The sequence below is a fragment of the Rhamphochromis sp. 'chilingali' genome, assembly GCF_963969265.1.
Source record: "Rhamphochromis sp. 'chilingali' genome assembly, chromosome: 11".
NCBI lineage: Eukaryota > Metazoa > Chordata > Actinopteri > Cichliformes > Cichlidae > Rhamphochromis > Rhamphochromis sp. 'chilingali'.
The window spans coordinates 37,442,540-37,460,768 of record NC_137938.1 but is presented as its reverse complement, the minus strand read 5'-3'; the positions used below and the strand labels follow the sequence as shown (position 1 = coordinate 37,460,768).

At 44.5% G+C, this 18,229-nt stretch overlaps 1 protein-coding gene across 3 annotated transcripts; it reads left to right on the top strand.

Annotated features, from left to right (window-relative positions):
- The first annotated feature begins 1,572 nt into the window (after window positions 1-1,572).
- LOC308405124 (uncharacterized protein) lies at window positions 1,573-18,007 on the top strand. 3 transcript variants are annotated; one of them, XR_013973275.1, is made up of 11 exons: window positions 1,573-1,719; window positions 1,952-2,087; window positions 2,898-2,990; window positions 10,159-10,258; window positions 12,488-12,862; window positions 12,942-13,217; window positions 13,860-13,950; window positions 15,065-15,119; window positions 15,409-15,527; window positions 16,089-17,006; window positions 17,047-18,007. XR_013973275.1 is itself a non-coding variant. In XM_080895558.1 (10 exons), exons 3-10 carry the CDS (start codon window positions 2,937-2,939, stop codon window positions 16,144-16,146), a joined length of 1,125 nt encoding a protein of 374 aa, XP_080751684.1. In that variant the 5' UTR covers window positions 1,573-1,719; window positions 1,952-2,087; window positions 2,898-2,936; the 3' UTR covers window positions 16,147-18,007. The 3 variants fall into 3 exon arrangements, 2 of the variants coding, with proteins under 2 accessions (XP_080751684.1, XP_080751683.1); XM_080895558.1 differs by having other exon boundaries at window positions 10,162-10,258; window positions 16,089-18,007; XM_080895557.1 differs by having other exon boundaries at window positions 16,089-18,007.
- Window positions 18,008-18,229: the final 222 nt, after the last annotated feature.

Here is an 18,229-nt window from a genome sequence, read left to right as displayed (position 1 = left end):
TCTGAGCTCAGCTCCTCATCATGTCGGGCTCCAGAAGAACTGTGGACGATATGAGGGTCATGTTTCAGTCCTGCGAAGGCTTCGATCCGCAGCAGACTACGGATTTTTACAACAGCTGGGCTGAGACGTACGAACAGGTGAGGAGAAAGAAAGGCCTCCTGGGCTGACTGTGTGAACCAATAAATAAATATCAAACGCGCTTTAACTGGTCTTTGGACTCCGTCTGGCAGTGAAGACCAGTTCTTACCGTTTCTTCTTTGTTTCTTCTCAAATAATCAGAATGTTTCCGCCCTGACCTCAAGCAAAAACCCCCGAAAACTTTCAGATTGGACCTGAGATTTTCTCCCGCTAACCCTAAACTCACAGGTGTGGAGCTGACGGAGTGAGCTGCTGTTCTTGTTCTTCGATAAACCAGATGAAATGTTCAGTTTATTCGTTTGACATTGAGTTGTAAGAGCAGATTATTTAATCTAAGAAAGTTTTAAATACAAAATGAGCGCTCAGAGCTGGCATCGTCATCTATCGAGCCCAGATTAGGTCGCAGTGCGCTCTGTTCTCTGCTGCCAGAGTTCACCAAAGAGACGCAGCTGTATGACTGAAAGCAGTGGAGCAAATCAGCTAATGATTCATTTATAAAAATGCCAGTTTATATAAAAAGATGCAGTCGGGTCGTTTCATGAGGCAGAAACTCCTGAACGAAATAATAAAGTGTAAGCGCATCTTATTTCTCTCTGAAATGCGTTACAAAGCCCCGACGACGGAGGATCGATCCAGAGGAGAGTTTCATTATTACAGAAGATTGAGCCGTTGAAACCTAAACTCTGTGTGGCACAGCTGACCCGATGAACACCGAACATTCACCATCAGATCTGATTTAGTGGAGACACTCTGAGTGCCAAATGTAAACGCTTCAGAGGATACGTGAGGGAGAGCGACATCTGTCCCACAGGAAAGAGAGCAGGACAGGACACACTCAGGGAGGAGAGCAGCGCGGGAAAACTGATGAAGATGGTTATGATGTCACAGGAGGTCACAAGAAAAAAGCAAGCAGAGCATTGCCATAAAGAGGCTGCTCATGCTGGAAAACAACTGGAAATTCAAATAATTCTGTAAAGAAGAGTAAGCAGAGCTCCTCCGCAGACACGTGAAAGACTCGTGGCAGGATAACACAAACACTTGACTTCAGGTCTTGTCGCCAAGTGTGGCACAACTAGTTATTATTTATGGGACAATTATTGCAGGGAGATTTGGGAAGTTTTTCCCCTAATAAATGAAATCATCAATAAAAATTTTCAGTTTACTCGGTTTGTCTAATGTTCACATTTGTTTGATGATCTGAAACATGTGGGTGTGACAAAAACAGCACTGGACAGCCTAAATCCCAACAGCCAATAAGAATACTTTGTTTTTTCCGCTGCTTTATGTTGACAGGATTCAGAGACAATGAAGTACAGAGCACCACAGCTGGCCGTAGATTTTCTGAACGATCACTTCTGTGGAAGTCGTGGAGACGCTCAGGTTCTCGATGTGGCCTGCGGATCTGGACTGGCTGCAAAACTGGTGAACCAATAACTGGAAAACTCTGGAAGGTGGCACCTTCCAATAGCTGGAAGGAGCCGTCACTCCGAGCTGATTTGAGACCTGTAGATGTTTAAAATGCTGATGTCACAAATGGGATTCAGGAAGTTTTACTGTGGTCAGCATTTTTATGAATCACACGTGAGGACATGTTCAGATTGATCTAATTATGGAAAAACAATAACATTTTAATGAATCCCAAATCAATTTTGTAAAATAGTAAATGCAAACATGAACTCACCGTCTTACGTGTGATTCTTTTTGAAAGTGGGAAATTTCAGCACTTATTCAAAATCTGTGAAATTCATCCTCAAACGAACATCCAGAGTTCATGGAACAGGCTCAGAACTGATCGTCTTTTCTCTGTATTTAGATGTTTGACCTCGGCTTCAAACACTTTGTGGGAGTGGATGGTAGTAAGGGCATGCTGGAACAAGCTGCTAAGAGTGGCCTTTATCGGGAGCTCAAACTGGCCTTACTGGGAACAGACCCGCTGCCTGCACAGACTGGTACATCACACTCACACTCTGAGCTAACAAAGCAGATAACCCGACAGACACATTAGCACCACAGACAAGAAGACAGCACCGCCAGCTGATAGTAAAACAGCACAATTGAGAATAACAACACCTGAGGTTTTATAGAATATGGGGGACTGAAAGTGCCAAAATAAAAAAACTAAATAAATACATAAGTAATGAAATTGGTCATTAATAACTTAAAAATGTTTTTTTTTTACTTTAAAAGATAGTTAATTACTTAACTATTAACTATTTGATCATTCATTTGCTACAGTCAGGGGGCGGTGCTAATGCTGATGTAGTCAAAACTTTTGCTACCTATTTAATTTTATAAATATAAAAAATACTTTTATTGAGGATATCGATTAGTTAGATGCTCAAAATATATTTATGTCAATAATGGTCTGAAACTGCAGCGCATCACGGATCAGAAACAGAAGAAAGAGGGGGGGAAGACAAACAGTAAAAGCAAAAACAAGACATGAAAAAACCTCACAGAGTAAAACAGGAAACTATCCATGAGATGAAGATTAAAACTAAAAACACTTACAGAGGAACACAGGAGGCTTTACTGCAAAGACACGATAGAGGAAGGAACACGAGAACATTACACGAGAAAGAAGTGCAAAACAAAAGAGGAACCAAAACGTAGAAAAACCCACAACGTGACAATGCCAACTTTTCACCCCAAAACAACTAACTCCTCTAACTCCTCTGTAACTAACTTCTCTCTAACTAATAACTCTAAATAACTCATTTTACTAACTCCTCTCCCTCCTGGTCTGCTTCTGGTTTCAGGTGGGTTTGATGTGGTGATCATTACTGGTGCTTTACGTGATGATTACGTGCCGGTCAGCGTTATCAGGGAGCTCTGCAAAGCTACTAAACCAGGTAACCAACCAACTTTCAAACAAACAAACTGATGTTAATCTGAGTGAGATATTTTTTTTCCATTTAATCTAAAACCATTTATCTGATGTGATGAACTCAGACTCTTCTTTAGCTTTCAATAATAACATAATCAATGCTGTGATGTGATTTTTAGAAGACGTCTTGATGCATGCATTCAGGTAAGTAAATCTCCAAAAGTGGATTCTGTTCATCCGGACGTTTTCAGTGGGAGAAACGTTTTGTCACTCATCCAATTGACTTCTTCAGTCTCAGCTGACTGCAGGTTTCCAACCTTATAAACAGCACATTTGCATAATGACTGAAACCAGCCCACTGAAGGAACAATGGGCTGGGAGGTCAGTTCTTTAATCTTAATTATGCAAATTGTCATGACCACTGATCAACAACCACTGATCAAAGGCCATGAGTCCCATTCACAGAGAGTTGGGGAATGGCTGCAATCACAGCATTGTAAGATGGGGACAGATGTACCCTTAGACCCCCTCCTCGATTCAGAGATGGTCTTTCCCTTTTCACATAACTGGCCTCCTTGACTCCGCCCTCAAACCAGCGTTCCTCACTGTCCAGGATGTTACATCCTCATCATTGAAAGAGTGTCCGCTGGCCTGTGGGTGTAAATAGACTGCAGAGTCCTGGCCTGACGAGGTGGCTCTTCTGTGTTGTGCCATCCGCTTTGCCAGAGGTTGTTTGGTTTCCCCGATGTATAAATCCTGGCAATCCTCCTGCACTTAACAGCGTACACTATGTTACTCTGTTTGTGTCGGGGACCCGATCCTTGGGGTGGACCAGTTTTTGGCGCAGCGTGTTTTGGGGATTGAAAGCCACAGAGACCCGGTGTTTAGAAAAAATGCATCTCAGCTGCTCCGATACTCCTGACACATATGGAATCACTACAGGTTTTCGCTCAGGCAGCGGTTGTCCTTCTCTCCTGGATCAGTTGGAGCTTTCTTTTGGCGCCTTCCCAACTTTGACAAACATCCAGCCGGGATAACCACATTTACTCACTGATGAAACCCAGTTTATCCTCCAGTGGATGATGAGAGTCAGACCTTTAAGTACTGATCTGTATGCGTTGCTGATCAATGGTCATGAGAATTTGCATAATCATAATGAAGGAACTGACCTCCCAGGCCATTGTTCCTTCAGTGGGCTGGTTTCAGTCATTATGCAAATGTACTGTTTATAAGGTTGGAAACCTGCAGTCAGCTGAGACTGAAGAAGTCAATTGGATGAGTGACGAAACGTTTCTCCCACAAAACGCTACGTCCAGATGAACAGAATCAACTTTTGGAGATTTTTAGACAGACCACCACACACCTGCTAAGGATATATATAAATAACAAAACAAAAAAAAACAACACCCAGCACGCCCATGCGGGCGGTTTATCCTTCAAGCTCGGGTCCTCTACCAGAGGCCTGGGAGCTTGAGGGTCCTGCGCAGTATCTTAGCTGTTCCCAGGACTTCGCTCTTCTGGACAGAGATCTCCGATGTTATTCCCGGGATCTGCTGGAGCCACTCGCCTAGCTTGGGAGTCACCGCACCTAGTGCTCCGATTACCACGGGGACCACCGTCACCTTCACCCTCCACATCCTCTCGAGCTCTTCTCTGAGCCCTTGGTATTTCTCCAGCTTCTCGTGTTCCTTCTTCCTGATATTGCTGTCATTCGGAACCGCTACATCGATCACTACGGCCGTCTTCTTCTGTTTGTCTACCACCACTATGTCCGGTTGGTTAGCCACCACCATTTTGTCCGTCTGTATCTGGAAGTCCCACAGGATCTTAGCTCGGTCATTCTCCACCACCCTTGGGGGCATCTCCCATTTTGACCTCGGGACTTCCAGGTTATACTCGGCACAGATGTTCCTGTACACTATGCCGGCCACTTGGTTATGGCGTTCCATGTATGCCTTGCCTGCTAGCATCTTGCACCCTGCTGTTATGTGCTGGATTGTCTCTGGGGCATCTTTACACAGCCTGCACCTGGGGTCTTGCCTGGTGTGATAGACCCCAGCCTCTATGGATCTTGTGCTCAGAGCTTGTTCTTGTGCTGCCATGATTAGTGCCTCTGTGCTGTCTTTCAGTCCAGCTTTGTCCAGCCACTGGTAGGATTTCTGGATATCAGCCACCTCCTCTATCTGCCGGTGGTACATACCGTGCAGGGGCCTGTCCTTCCATGATGGTTCCTCGTCTTCCTCCTCTTTCTTGGGTTTCTGCTGCCTGAGGTATTCACTGAGCACTCGGTCATTTGGGGCCATCTTCCCAATGTATTCTTGGATGTTCCTTGTCTCATCCTGGACTGTGGTGCTGACACTCACCAGTCCCCGGCCCCCTTCCTTCCGCTTAGCGTACAGCCTCAGGGTGCTGGACTTGGGGTGAAACCCTCCATGCATGGTAAGGAGCTTTCTTGTCTTTATGTCAGTGGCTTCTATCTCCTCCTTTGGCCAGCCTATTACCCCAGCAGGGTACCTGATCACGGGCAGGGCGTACGTGTTGATGGCCCGGATCTTGTTCTTACCATTCAGCTGACTCCTCAGGACTTGCCTGACCCTCTGCAGGTACTTGGTGGTTGCAGCTTTTCTAGCGGCCTCTTCATGGTTCCCATTCGCCTGCGGGATCCCCAGGTACTTGTAACTGTCCTCTATGTCTGCAATGTTGCCTTCTGGTAGTTCAATCCCCTCAGTTCTGACTACCTTCCCTCTCTTTGTTACCATCCGACTACACTTCTCCAGTCCGAACGACATTCCAATGTCATTGCTGTATAGCCTGGTAGTGTGGATCAGTGAATCGATGTCTCGTTCACTCTTGGCATACAGCTTGATGTCATCCATGTACAGGAGGTGGCTGACAACTGCTCCGTTCCGTAGTCAGTATCCGTAGCCAGTCTTGTTAATGATCTCACTGAGGGGGTTCAGGCCTATGCAGAACAGCAGTGGGGACAGAGCATCTCCTTGGTAGATCCCACACTTGATGGTGACTTGTGCTATGGGCTTGGAGTTGGCCTCTAGTGTTGTACGCCACATCCCCACTGAGTTCCTGATGAAGGCTCTTAGGGTCCCATTGATCTTGTACAATTCTAAGCATTCCAGTATCCAGCTGTGGGGCACTGAGTCATAGGCCTTCTTGTAATCAATCCAGGCAGTGCACAGGTTGGTCAGTCTGGTCTTGCAGTCTCGGCTGACTGTTCTGTCTACCAGTAGCTGGTGTTTTGCGCCTCTGGTATTCTTGCCAATTCCTTTCTGTGTCCCGCTCATGTATTGACCCATGTGCCTGTTAGCCGATATGATGCCTGACAGGAGCTTCCATGTAGTACTGAGGCAGGTTATTGGTCGGTAGTTGGAGGGGACCGGTCCCTTCTTGGGGTCCTTGGGGATCAGGACCGTTCGACCTTCGGTTAGCCATTCCGGGTGTCTCTCGTTAACTAGCAGCTGGTTCATTTGTGCTGCCAGATGCTCGTGGAGTGCAGTCAGCTTCTTTAGCCAATAGGCGTGAACCATGTCGGGCCCTGGTGCTGTCCAACTCTTCATACTGGAGACCCTTTCTTGGATATCTGCCACTGTGGTTACTGGACCCTGTTCAGGGAGGTCGCTGTGGTCTGCCCTCAGATCCACTAGCAACTGAGCATTGCCGTTATGGGTTGCGTCCTTCTCCCATATGCTCTTCCAGTATGCTCCATCTCCGGCCTTGGTGGTGCTGTTCTCTTATTGTTCCCTTGCCACTGAGAGTACACCTTTGCTGGTTCTGTGGCGAACAGCTGGTTTATTCTCCTGCCTTCTATCTCTCTGGTGTACCTCCTCAAGCGGCTGGCCAAGGCTGTGAGTCTTTGCTTGGCAGTTTCCAAGGCCTCAGCTATGGACAGCTTGCTGTATTTCTTATGCACCTTCTTTGTCGCACCTTTCTGCAACTCCGTTAGTTGGCTAACCTCCCTCCGTGCTACTTTGATCTTGCCCTCTAGCCTCCTTCTCCATGGAGGGTACTGCCCCTTGTGGCTGTTCAACTTATAGCCAAGCATCTCACTGATCACTGCTGCCGTATTGTAGATCAGCTTGTTAGTGTCGGTAATCGTGGTTGTAGGTATTGTCTGTAGTGCTGCATTAACATCATCTAGCAGACCTTCTGAGGGTACTTCACGTAATCTTGGTAACTGGCTATGGGGGATCCAGGTTTTAAGCTTGGCCATGATCCTATTTTTCAGGTCAGTTCCTCTCGCACTCAACGATCCTTCTCCTATCGCACTTGGGGCTATGTACCCAATCTCGGGTGGGGGTGATGATATCGCCCCCCTGACCTGGCGTCCTGACTCCTCCTTGCCGTAGCATTTGTGTTGTACCTCGTCAATCTCTAGCTGTGAGAGCAGTCCCTTCTTTCGAATGTTGGAACACTGAGCTACTAGTTGTTTCGCCGTCATTGTGGATGTTGGGTATCGAAGAATCCATAGGTCCCTCATCCTATTCATGTAGCCCCTTCCGCTGGGGTTACTTGCGTAGTAGCATTCCAACAACGCCCACTTTTCGTCAGGGTGCCCTGGTTCTTCAACACCTGACGCTGGTATATATATATAAAAATAATCTGGTTGTTGTTGGGTCTTCAAATGACAGTAAATGGGACCTCAGATGAATAAAAACACACGATATGTGACAGCATGTGGCAGAGGACTCATGCTCTCCTGACGTTGGAGCACATCCTACAGTGTCCAGCAAACCTGAGCAAACTTTCTGTTTTTCAAAAAAACGAAAAAGGTCATAAATTGTTGTGGTTTTGTTGTTTTTTTCTCCTTCAGGGGGCTACGTCTGCATGTCCAGAGTGGACCCAAAGTCCGAGTCTGGAAACAAATACAAAACATCTATGGAGCATGAACTGCAGCTGATGGTGGAGGAGGGCCTGTGGAGCCCTGTCGATACCAAAGAGATGCACAGATACATGATGGATGTTTATAATGATAAAAGCAAGGATGAGAAAAGGGAGGAATTCCTCCAGGGAACCATGTACCTGTACAGGAAGTCTCTTAATAAGCTGTAAAATTAGGAGTGGAGCCAAAAATGTGAGCTTACATATTCGTCGAGCATGTGCTGGCGTTAGCGTTAGAGTACAGGGTGCCTTGAATGGTTATTGCTGTTTATTGGTGATGTATATAAATTAAACTGAATTGAATCAGAAGTCCAAGTCAAGTCCTTCTAAAATCAAACCTCACCATCATGACAGTGTTATCTATGTAAACCTTTATTTCAGTGGTCAGCACATAAACAACAAGGCTCAAAGTTTTCTGAGTTTTTATTTCTTCCACTGGATGTTTTGCTTATGTTTCAGAATTCTTCAGTAGATTTCAGCTCACGAGTTTTTAATGTCTCTCTCTTACATCGTCTCTGGTCAACACTCAGCATTAGTGTCACTATTTTTACCTTTAACAGGGCCCTTAAACATATCTGCTTCAAGAGCACAGTATTGAGTAGCAAAACCAGTAGAAACCAGAAGTAGCAGGAATTCGATTCAACTAAGTTTTATTTATACAGCACCAAATCACAATAACAGTTGTGTCAAGGTGTTGTATACTGTAAGGTAAATATTCCACAGAGGAAATGGAGAAACCCTATGAGCACTTTGGCGACAGTGGGAAGGAAAAACTCCCTTTTAACAGGAAGAAACCTCCGGCAGAGCCAGGCTCAGGGAGGGGCGGGGCCATCTGCTGTGATTGGTTGGGGTGAAAGAAGGAAGACAGGATAAAGACATGCTGTGGAAGAGAGACAGAGATTAATAACAGGGATGATTTAATGCAGAGAGGTCTGTTAACACATAGTGTTAACTATTAACAACTATTAAAGTTGATATCACTGAAAACAGGTACATACGAAAACCAAATAAGATTTTGTAACCATTAATAACCTGTTTTAAGCAGGAATAAATAACAAGTTAATGTTTCAACTCATTGTAGGATGTTATCAGTAGGGATGGGTATCGAAAACCGGTTCTTGTTGAGAACCGGTTCCCACTGTTTCAATTCCTTGGAGTTGTTTGCCATTTTTGCAAACGATTCCCTTATCGATTCCAGTCGCCCCGAATGACGTCACCACGTTGCGGAGCGTCATTTACCTAACAGGAAACACGGCGCCTAAGCGGCTCAAACACTAAAAAGTTTGATTACACTTTACGAGAACGGATGACAACAGGGCAACTTGCAATACTTGCAAAGTAGATATTTCATTTAAGGGAGGAAACACTACGAATATGCAAAAGCATTTGCTCACAAACACGCGATGACCTTAAATGAATGTCGTGTTTTTAATTCTGGACTCGTGAATCTCAACCCAGCAGCAGCGGTAACGTTTGCACGTCCTCTCCCGTTAATGCGGCAGGTAAATAATCAACTAACATATTATGTTAGCGCGATCTGCCTTATTACAAACCTGCCATTACTGTGCATTTAGTGACCATGATGAGACAGAGTCTGGCTCAGATGCTGGCAGTTCTCGCTGCAGTCTGCCGGTAGCGTCTCCTTTCAGGCCGGGATAGACGAACGTCACCGAGCAGTGACTCAGTTTGTGGTCAAAGGCTTGCACCCGTTTGCCACAGCAGATGATTTTCAGTAAGTGAATGTGTTTAATTGTAGGCAGGGACATTACTGGATATTCTTGTGTAATTGCTACAGAATAATTTATGTTATACTTTGTTATTGCTACAGAAGAATATTTATTTTATTATTTTACATTTACAATGTTTTTTTCTGGGGACCCTGTGACACCCCATTGAAGAGCCGCAGGCTGGATCTCTTAAGATCTCACTGTTGGGTTCGTAAGGCCACACAAACTAGGACAAAGTGTGTCCATCAGTGGGGGCGACGCCAACATAACCTGGTCACTGATGTTTCTCCAACCACCACCACAGGTTCAACAGTGGAAAGAAACACCTCTTACTGCTGCATGATGGGAGTTTCTTCACACTGTCACTGTTTTTAGAAATTACGTTAAAAACAGTGACAGCGTTTTGTAAGAAAGGAAGTTACTTTAAAAGAGGGAGTTAGCAACTTTACGAAACAGAGTCAAAGAGAAAAGAGTTGCTGAAATAAAAGGAAGTTTGAAAGTGACATTGGGACAGACAGTCACAAACACCACCAGACAATTGCTTGTTAGCCATCGCTCTCTCTCTCGCTCCAGCAGAAGCAGCAGAAGGTTAAACTGAAGGACGTCAGCAGAGGACTGAGAATGGCAGTTTGCACTGAAAAGACTCTGTGGAGCTTCATGTTCCTCCTGACAGGTGAGACTGAAGTGATGCTTTTATTAGTTTTTAACCTCCAGAGAAAGCCGACACTGTCACAGGAACAGGAAAGAAGAAAGCAGAAGGGCGTCTGAGCAGATTCATTAGTGTAAAAGAATTTATGACCTCATTGTTTTTCTCTTTTTGCTGAAATGATGACCCTGGCTGCACTGCTATGAAACATATTTGCTTTTTTTAACATTTCATTCATTAATGAAAAAAAAACAAAAAACAGTTTAAACTTACTGTGACAAAGTAACTGCTGCCTGAGCCTAATAAGTGTTGTGTGGTGTGTGTGGCAGCTGTCAGTGAGTCTTACTTCACTCTGTAGGAATTCAGAAAACTCGCAGAAATGTTTACATTCAGTCACACTGGAGATATGTACTAATAATAAAGTAACAAAAGTACATTTTTAAAGTAATATCTATAAATGAATCTCAGTCAAAAGAGGTTGAAGAAAGTTTACTTTAACACAATATTACACAATATCATAAACTCTTCGTGGCACAATCCTAATGTAACACACGAATGATTAAAGCTTTCAGGGAAATGTAGCTGAGTAACTGCTTCAATATTTAATTTTGCAATATAAGTACAGATAGACGTATAATTTCATTTCACAGGCTGTACATCCTCAACTCATCTGCTCGTATGTCAGGCCGGAGATGTGAGGGAGAACAAACACTGGTGTGTGAGGAAATCGATAGACAGAGAGAAAAACACTTTATTTCTTATACATGTTTTTTGTTGCTATACAATAATAAGTCCATGGTTTGAACATCCTTCTAGCTCAGCGCCCTCCATACTCGATAAACTACATGGCCTGATGTCCTCATGTAGGCCTTTCAGTGTCATAGCGACCACTAGATGGCGCTATCAGTGGCCCGCTACCTTAACAGTGAACCATGCAAAGCACACGTGAGCTTTATTCGTTGGAGATTATGTATCAGAATTTCAGGAGCAGGACCACGCCTCTAAACACGCTCCTTCCTGTTGTCATCTATATAGGTTTCTGCAAGCTGTTCATTCTCGTTTACGTGCCCCACTCCATCCTTGGAGGCCTTCCCCAAACCGCAGCTCAATTCATGTCCAAGCATCACCTTTACCTACTCAAACACTGTCAAACCTAAAACGAGGACGTGGGCCCAGCTAGTGAAATGATGGTTTGCATGTTTAATACGTGTTGTGTTCCTTGGAACACTTGCAGGATGTTACGGTGGGCTTCAGCATGTGTTATTGCATCAGTAGTTATAGTGACGAGATGATGAGATAGCCTTTATTTGTCAGTTGCAGGTCTTTTGCCCACAACCGAGATGACAGACCTTGCCGACCGTACATACAATACAGAAACATCACATTGGGGAGACAGGTCAGGCCAGGTAGCAGGAAAAAAACATCAAAATGTCTAACACAGAAGGATAATACAGGAATGCACAGATATCAACACACCATAGCACAATAAACACAGACAGCAACATGGGGAAGAGTTCCAGTGTGTACATCTGATCTGGGACCGCTACAATCTTCGACTGCGCCTCCAGCTGACCCGATGTCCACATCAGAGGGGAGGTAAGCGTTAGAGGTGGCGTTGGATCCGGGATAGGGAGGGTGATGCGTCAGTGAGTGCTTATCAGTATCAGTATATGTATGTGTGTGCGTGTCCATAGTTCAGCTGAGACAGTGTCCTTCGCCCTGCCAGGCTAAGTAAACAGTCTTCCAGCCAACCCAGGTGGCCTTGCATGGGATGGGAAGGAACAGACTAAACACAGTCGTCATCAGGGTGTTTTGTTCAGCTCCAGCCTTGCAGCTGGTGCCGAGAGGGTCTCCGCATGAAGTGATGGTATTTTTTACTTTAATGCGAACAGCTCATATGAATTTCAAAGCTGTTCTACAGTCCAACACCGGTCTCTCAATCTCCCGTCGGAGAGCCGCGAGCTTCGCCATACTTGCGTTCTGTGATGTTGTCATTTCTTGTGCTCAAAGAGCCGATTCTGAGAACTCACGGCAGTGTGCCTCCCCGAGATGTCATCCAATTTGCGCCCAGAGATGTTATTCCGAGCGAGCCCTTCCGAGATGTATCCAGTCTGCAGTCAGAGATCTTATTCTGAGTGTTCACAGCAGCCGTAGCCTCTCCAAGATCTTATCCGTGCTGCACTCAATGAGCCCATTTTGAGAAACTCACGCCTGTGAACATATACATATAATTACTTCTATACCATCTGTTTCCAGGTGCTGTGGGTCAAACTGTGGTCTATCCTTTCACGTCTACCTGTGCTGTCAGAGGGTCCACTGTCACCCTCCCCTGCACCTTCACACCTCTGAAGTCTTTCAGTGATGGTCGGAGAGAAGTTCCTCTAAAGATCGTCAGAGTCCGCTGGTGTAAGAACCATGCGATCTGTCAGGGCAGCACTCCATCTGTGTATGACAGTAACTCAGCAAACATCGATCCTCGTTATCAATATCTGGGAGACAAGAAGATAAACTGCACTTTACAGATCAGAGATGTTCAGCAGGGAGACAACGCAAGCTTTCGCTTCAGGATGGAAGCTGATCATGTTAAAGGACATTTTACTAACAAGACAGGAGTGACTGTCAGAGTTGTTGGTGAGAGAAAAATATCCTGACATTAATAAAAAAAACATAAATGAGCGTTCAATGAAACTAATGATCACTTTGATTTTAGATGGGTCTAAAATGAGAATAATCAGCTCCAGTGATGATAAAAAGGTGAGCAGAGGTGAAACCGTCACACTGCTCTGCACTTCAGACTGCACTTTCCACCAACTGGAGGTCACCTGGTTCAAAGATGGCCACGCCCTCTCAGACACTGGCTCCTCTCTTGAGCTCGACAATGTGACTGCAGAGGATTCTGGGAACTACACCTGTGCTCTGAAGAGCATCATGGAGACTCTCTCTGAGCCGTACAGCCTGCAGGTGGAGGCGGAGGAACGACAGCCTGGTATCTTTTTCAGATATTACACAAACTGTAAATACACTGCAGGCGTTTCTCTAATACACAGCAGAGGGGGCTGATGTCAGTCAGTAGAGCACTTTATAGAACAGAGAGATTCAAGCATACTTCTATTCGTTCATGGATATTCGGTGTAAAGTAGCCAGAGTGTGAAAGATAAAGGAGAAGTGAGCCTCTAAAAATGAGCTTCAGCTGCTGTTTAAAACAAACCACTAATTCAGCCGTTCTGATGAAGACTGTTTCAGAGGCGCCACAGCTGCAAGCCTGGTCACCTCTGGATTTAAACGCAGAGTATTGAACAGTTAAAACGCAGAGAGGCCACGAGGCTGGAATAAGGTCTCAGCAGGTCTGTTATGTGGGGAGGAGTCGGGCTTTGCAGGGATTTAAATGCAATTAAAATATTTAAAAACATTTGAATTTCCACAGTAAGCCGATGAAGGGAAACCAGACTGGTGTGTGAGGATTTCTAGATATCTTCATGATAAATTATATGGAAAACCACAAACAACGTAACCATAAATGATGCAAAAATAAATAAAAGTTTACAGTTTTTTGGAGAACAAGGGGATTTTTGTCTAGTCTGTTTCTTTATTTGTAAATTTCTTTATGAATTATTTCTGATTTTTACAGTTGATGGTAACCTGCCTCTGATAGTCGGCGTGGTGTCGGGTGTCCTGCTGGCTGTCATCGCATTCATACTCTTCATCTTCATCATCAGAAGGTACAAATCACACTTTATGTTTCTTCTACATTTAAAATTTTTAACATTTTGGTGGTTTTTAATGTGTAAAGAATCTTAAAGGACACACACACACACACACACACACACACACACACACACACACACACACACACACTGTAAATTATATTTTTTGTTTTATTTTATGAGTGTTATTTTAATGATAATGATCCCAAAAAGTCACAGGAAACACAGACGTGTGTGACATGTTTTGTGTGCAGAAAGTTTTGAACATGAGCGGAAACATATCAGAACTATAAACACGAAGTATTGATGAATACTTGCCTGCATTTTTATATAAGTCATTTCCCCAAATGTAAGTGCGAGAAGCAGCAGCGAGAACTGTCAACTCTGCGTTTATTTTTACACAAGCATTGCAGCTCTGAGCTGCTCTAGGATTATGATAGTAATGTATAAAATGAAAGATGTTTAAAGCACACTTTTACACAGAAATCATACAAATCGGTGCATAAACTTTCACCACAGTGCAGAAAAGATATTTTGGGTTCAAAATGTTCTAAACCTCGATCTGAGAAGATGAATTTAGTCTGTTCATTATTAAACTTTTGCATAATGAAAGAATCTGTTGTGCGTAACAGTCAAAAGAGAAACAAGTATCCAAGAAAGAATTACATTAAATTATTGTTATGTGCTGATGACCACAACGGAGGAGAAGGGGAAGCGAAGCTGGTCTCTGGCACATAATTGTGATACAATAAGACAAAATAATGTCGAGGCAGCAAGTCAAGGTCAGTTTATGTTTTCTGTGAGTTACATGTGAGAAATGTGGTAAAAACTCTGGTTCAGCACGGCCTCCTGCTCACTCCGTCCGAGCAGCTACTTCTCCTAATTCACACTATTTCCACTGGTGTACACAAAGCAGATAAGCTCCTGCTGTGTTTGTGTGAAAGGACAACCGTGGAAGCTGCCTGAGTTTGTGGGAAATCAGCTGCAGACACACAGAAACAACAAAACACATAAATGTTTTGGGTTTTTTTGCATGATAATGCAATTTCTCTTTGCCCCTGATTTTCTACATTCATGATTTTCGATAGATCTTCTGGTTCCTGTTGACATGACAGTCATATTGTTACAGGAAGCTGGCAGCAGCAGAGCATCAGAGAGCTGATGGAGGTGAGACGGAGCCAAAGGTGAGTTATGATTTCAAAGATAATTTCGGACTCTCGTAGAATATTTCATCTTAAATGAGCACAGAGGGGAGATTATGATCTGTCTACGACTACGTGAAATCTAAATGGTTCTCAGTGACTGTAATCCTAAACGTTGTTTTCCTTTAATGGTTCTCCAAAGTCTTTGCAATTAATGGTCAAAAACATAATAATAGTTGATCGTAAGATATTGGTTCATACGGTTAGGGATCGGGCCGGGGAGCTCGGCAGTGATGGCTTTACACGCGTCTGTATTTCTGGCTGTTTTCAGCATCCTCATGACATCTACAGCAGCATCCAAGAAGAAAGTCACCGACAGGAAACCAGCCGAGCTGTGGAGGACGTCAGCTACGCCTCGGTGCAGTTCAGACACAGCCATGAGAGGAGCAGGTAGGACCGACAGCTGTTCAGCTGTGAGGATGGAAAGACTTTGCTTGATGCTTGTAGTGTTTTAGATTTTCAGGTGAGAAACAGACACGTAAGAAGAAAATCAGAGGAACTAAATTAAAATGAATAAAAGTTACAAACATCATTATTACTTGTTACTTGTTTTTACTTGTTCATTTACCCTACAAACATAAAACACAGCTAACAGCTAACAGTAGCTACAAACAGCAGTTAATTCTAACTCTTGGACTTCGTGGCTCTTTATTTTTTCACATATGGAATTTTCCAATCATCACAATCAGAATCTTTATTGTCATTGTAGCAACAAAGCATTGAACAACAAAATAGAGACACAAATCTGCAAAAGAAGAATAAAAGAACGCAGTAGACTGACTCACCCCCCCCAAGAAATGAGTCCCCCCACCGTGGTATCGTCTGCAAACATTACAGTGGTGTAACTGTGGTGCGGGGGGCTCAGCCCTGTTGGGAGCCAGATGTGGGCGCTCACTCTAACCCCAGATGTTTTTATGGCGCTCATGTGGAGTTTTCTCTTGGTTTTCACAGGCACGTGGAGGAAGTCGATAATGCCGTCGTCTACTCTTCACTAGCCAGTCGAGGCTGAAGTCACAATCTCACCCACAAACTGAAAGGAGCCACACTGACCACAGGAGAAGCTGCAGGAAGCTCTGCAGCACTTTGTGTTGATCTGCTGCAGTCTGACTTTCATGCTCTGTGGTGCAGGCAGTTGGATAAATTCATAAATCTCCTTCACAGCCTCCATCAGTACTACAATGGTATTGTTCTAGTGTGATGACCCCGTCCACCCTGCCTGGGGGGCTACGTGTTGGTTTGGCAGCTGCTTCTTGCAGGCCCTGCAGAGGAATCGTGCTTTGTTCAAGATCAGCATCACTGGCAGCGTCAAGGCTCGACGCGTCTCTACTGAAAGCTCAGTTGTTGGGCGTGTCTGCCTTCTGGGTTTTGGTTGCTGTCTGGTTTGTTTTCTCACACTATGAGACATCACATTCACGTACAGTACTGAGTGTACCGAGCTCTGTTGTCAGGGCGCTCAGTCTGTGACACAGCAAGTTTATTTTGTATATTTGATTTCTTATGATGTATCAGAGTAATGGTAAGTTCGTGTGTTGTTATTAGTGTGTCTTAGTTAGGTTTGTTTAGATACAATTTCATCCATGCTCCCCTGTGTGTGTTGTTTTCTGTTTCCTGTGAAAGCCTGTCTTGTCCTCCTGCATGATTTTTAGTTATATCTTCATTCCCCTTATCTGTTTCCATGTTCCTCTCCTTGTGTATCATTCAATCTTCCCAGTGTGCTTTATGCTTCATGTCTGTGTTTCCCACGTCCAGTTGTCAATCAGTCTTGTGTTTCCATGTTCAGTGTGTTTAGTTTTGCTTCCCCTGTGGCATCATGTTCATTTGTGTCAGCTGTGTTTCCAGGTGTTTCCACTTCCCTCATTACTCTTCTGTGTAAGATAAGATAAGATAAGATAAGATAAGATAAGATAAGATAAGATAAGATAAGATAAGATAAGATAAGATAAGATCCATACCTTGGATGTTCGGTGGTGGCGGTGGAGGATGTTTGTGCCTGCGGAAGTCTACCACCAGCTCTGTGGTTTTACTGGTGTTGATCTGGAGGTAGTTCTGCCGGCACCAGTCCACAAAACCATGGGTCAGTTCTTGGTACTCTTTGTCGTCCCCATCAGTGATAAGGCCGACTATTATAGAGACGTCAAATAATTTCTGCAGGAAGCACTGGGTGGAGTTGTGGGAGAAGTCTGCAGTGTAGATGGTGAAGAGGAACGGAGCCAGAAGCGTTCCCTGTGGGGCCCCCGTACTGTCCGACACACAGCCCTGAGTCCTCACATACCGTAGTCGGTCAGTGAGGTAGTCTAGGATCCATGTAGTGAGGTGACGGTCCACTCCTGAGTCTCCAGCTTGTCCTTCAGGACTGTGGGAAGAATGGTGTTGAAGGCACTGGAGAAATCAAAGAACATGAACACAGTGCTCCCAGCGGTCTCCAGGTGAAGTGGTTCCAGTGATGAGCTCACCAGGGGCTGAACCAGGACCGCGGTGTCCAGGGTCTTGATCGGGTGGGATGTCAGAGCCACCGGCCTGTAGCTGTTGAGGTCATTGGGATGTGGAGTCCTTCGCACTGGTAGCACACAGGAGGTTTTCCAGACCTGTGGGACTCTTCTCAGCCTCAGGTGATCTGTGCAGGACCTGACGACCTTCAGCTGATGCTAACTGGACCTGCTGCATTTAGGTCCTCTGTCTTCCTCTGTTCAGTGTCACGTCGTCTGTTGTCTTGTGCGTCAAGTCTCCATGTTCCAGGTATCTATGTATGCCAAGTTTCACATTTAGAGTTTTTCATGTTGAGTTTTTCCAGTTTTTGTTGTAGTTGTTTTCTCGGTTCTCCTTGTATTTCTCCATCAGCCATAATAAACGTCTCGCTTTCACGTAATACTGAGTTTGTTTCTGCGCTTTTTGTCTACATTCGGGTGCTGGAGCCTCCTCTCAGCACCGTCTGCGACTGTGACGACTGGAAGTGTGAGTTTGTCTCTTATGTTTGTGTAATTTAAATAATTTCTTCACTGACACTGGTCTGCAAAACATGTCTGACTGAACCCTCTGGAGACCCTCTGTACTCTACTCTGTACTCTGTACTCTACTCTGTACTCTGTACTGTA

Bases quoted from the DNA above. Each gene is read 5' to 3' on its own strand.
- LOC308405124 (XM_080895557.1), top strand. From the start codon at position 2,937: ATGATTACGTGCCGGTCAGCGTTATCAGGGAGCTCTGCAAAGCTACTA. The intron at 10,259-12,487 runs GTGAGACTGAAG...ATCTGTTTCCAG, and splicing joins CTTCATGTTCCTCCTGACAG to GTGCTGTGGGTCAAACTGTG. The intron at 13,218-13,859 runs GTATCTTTTTCA...TGATTTTTACAG, and splicing joins GGCGGAGGAACGACAGCCTG to TTGATGGTAACCTGCCTCTG.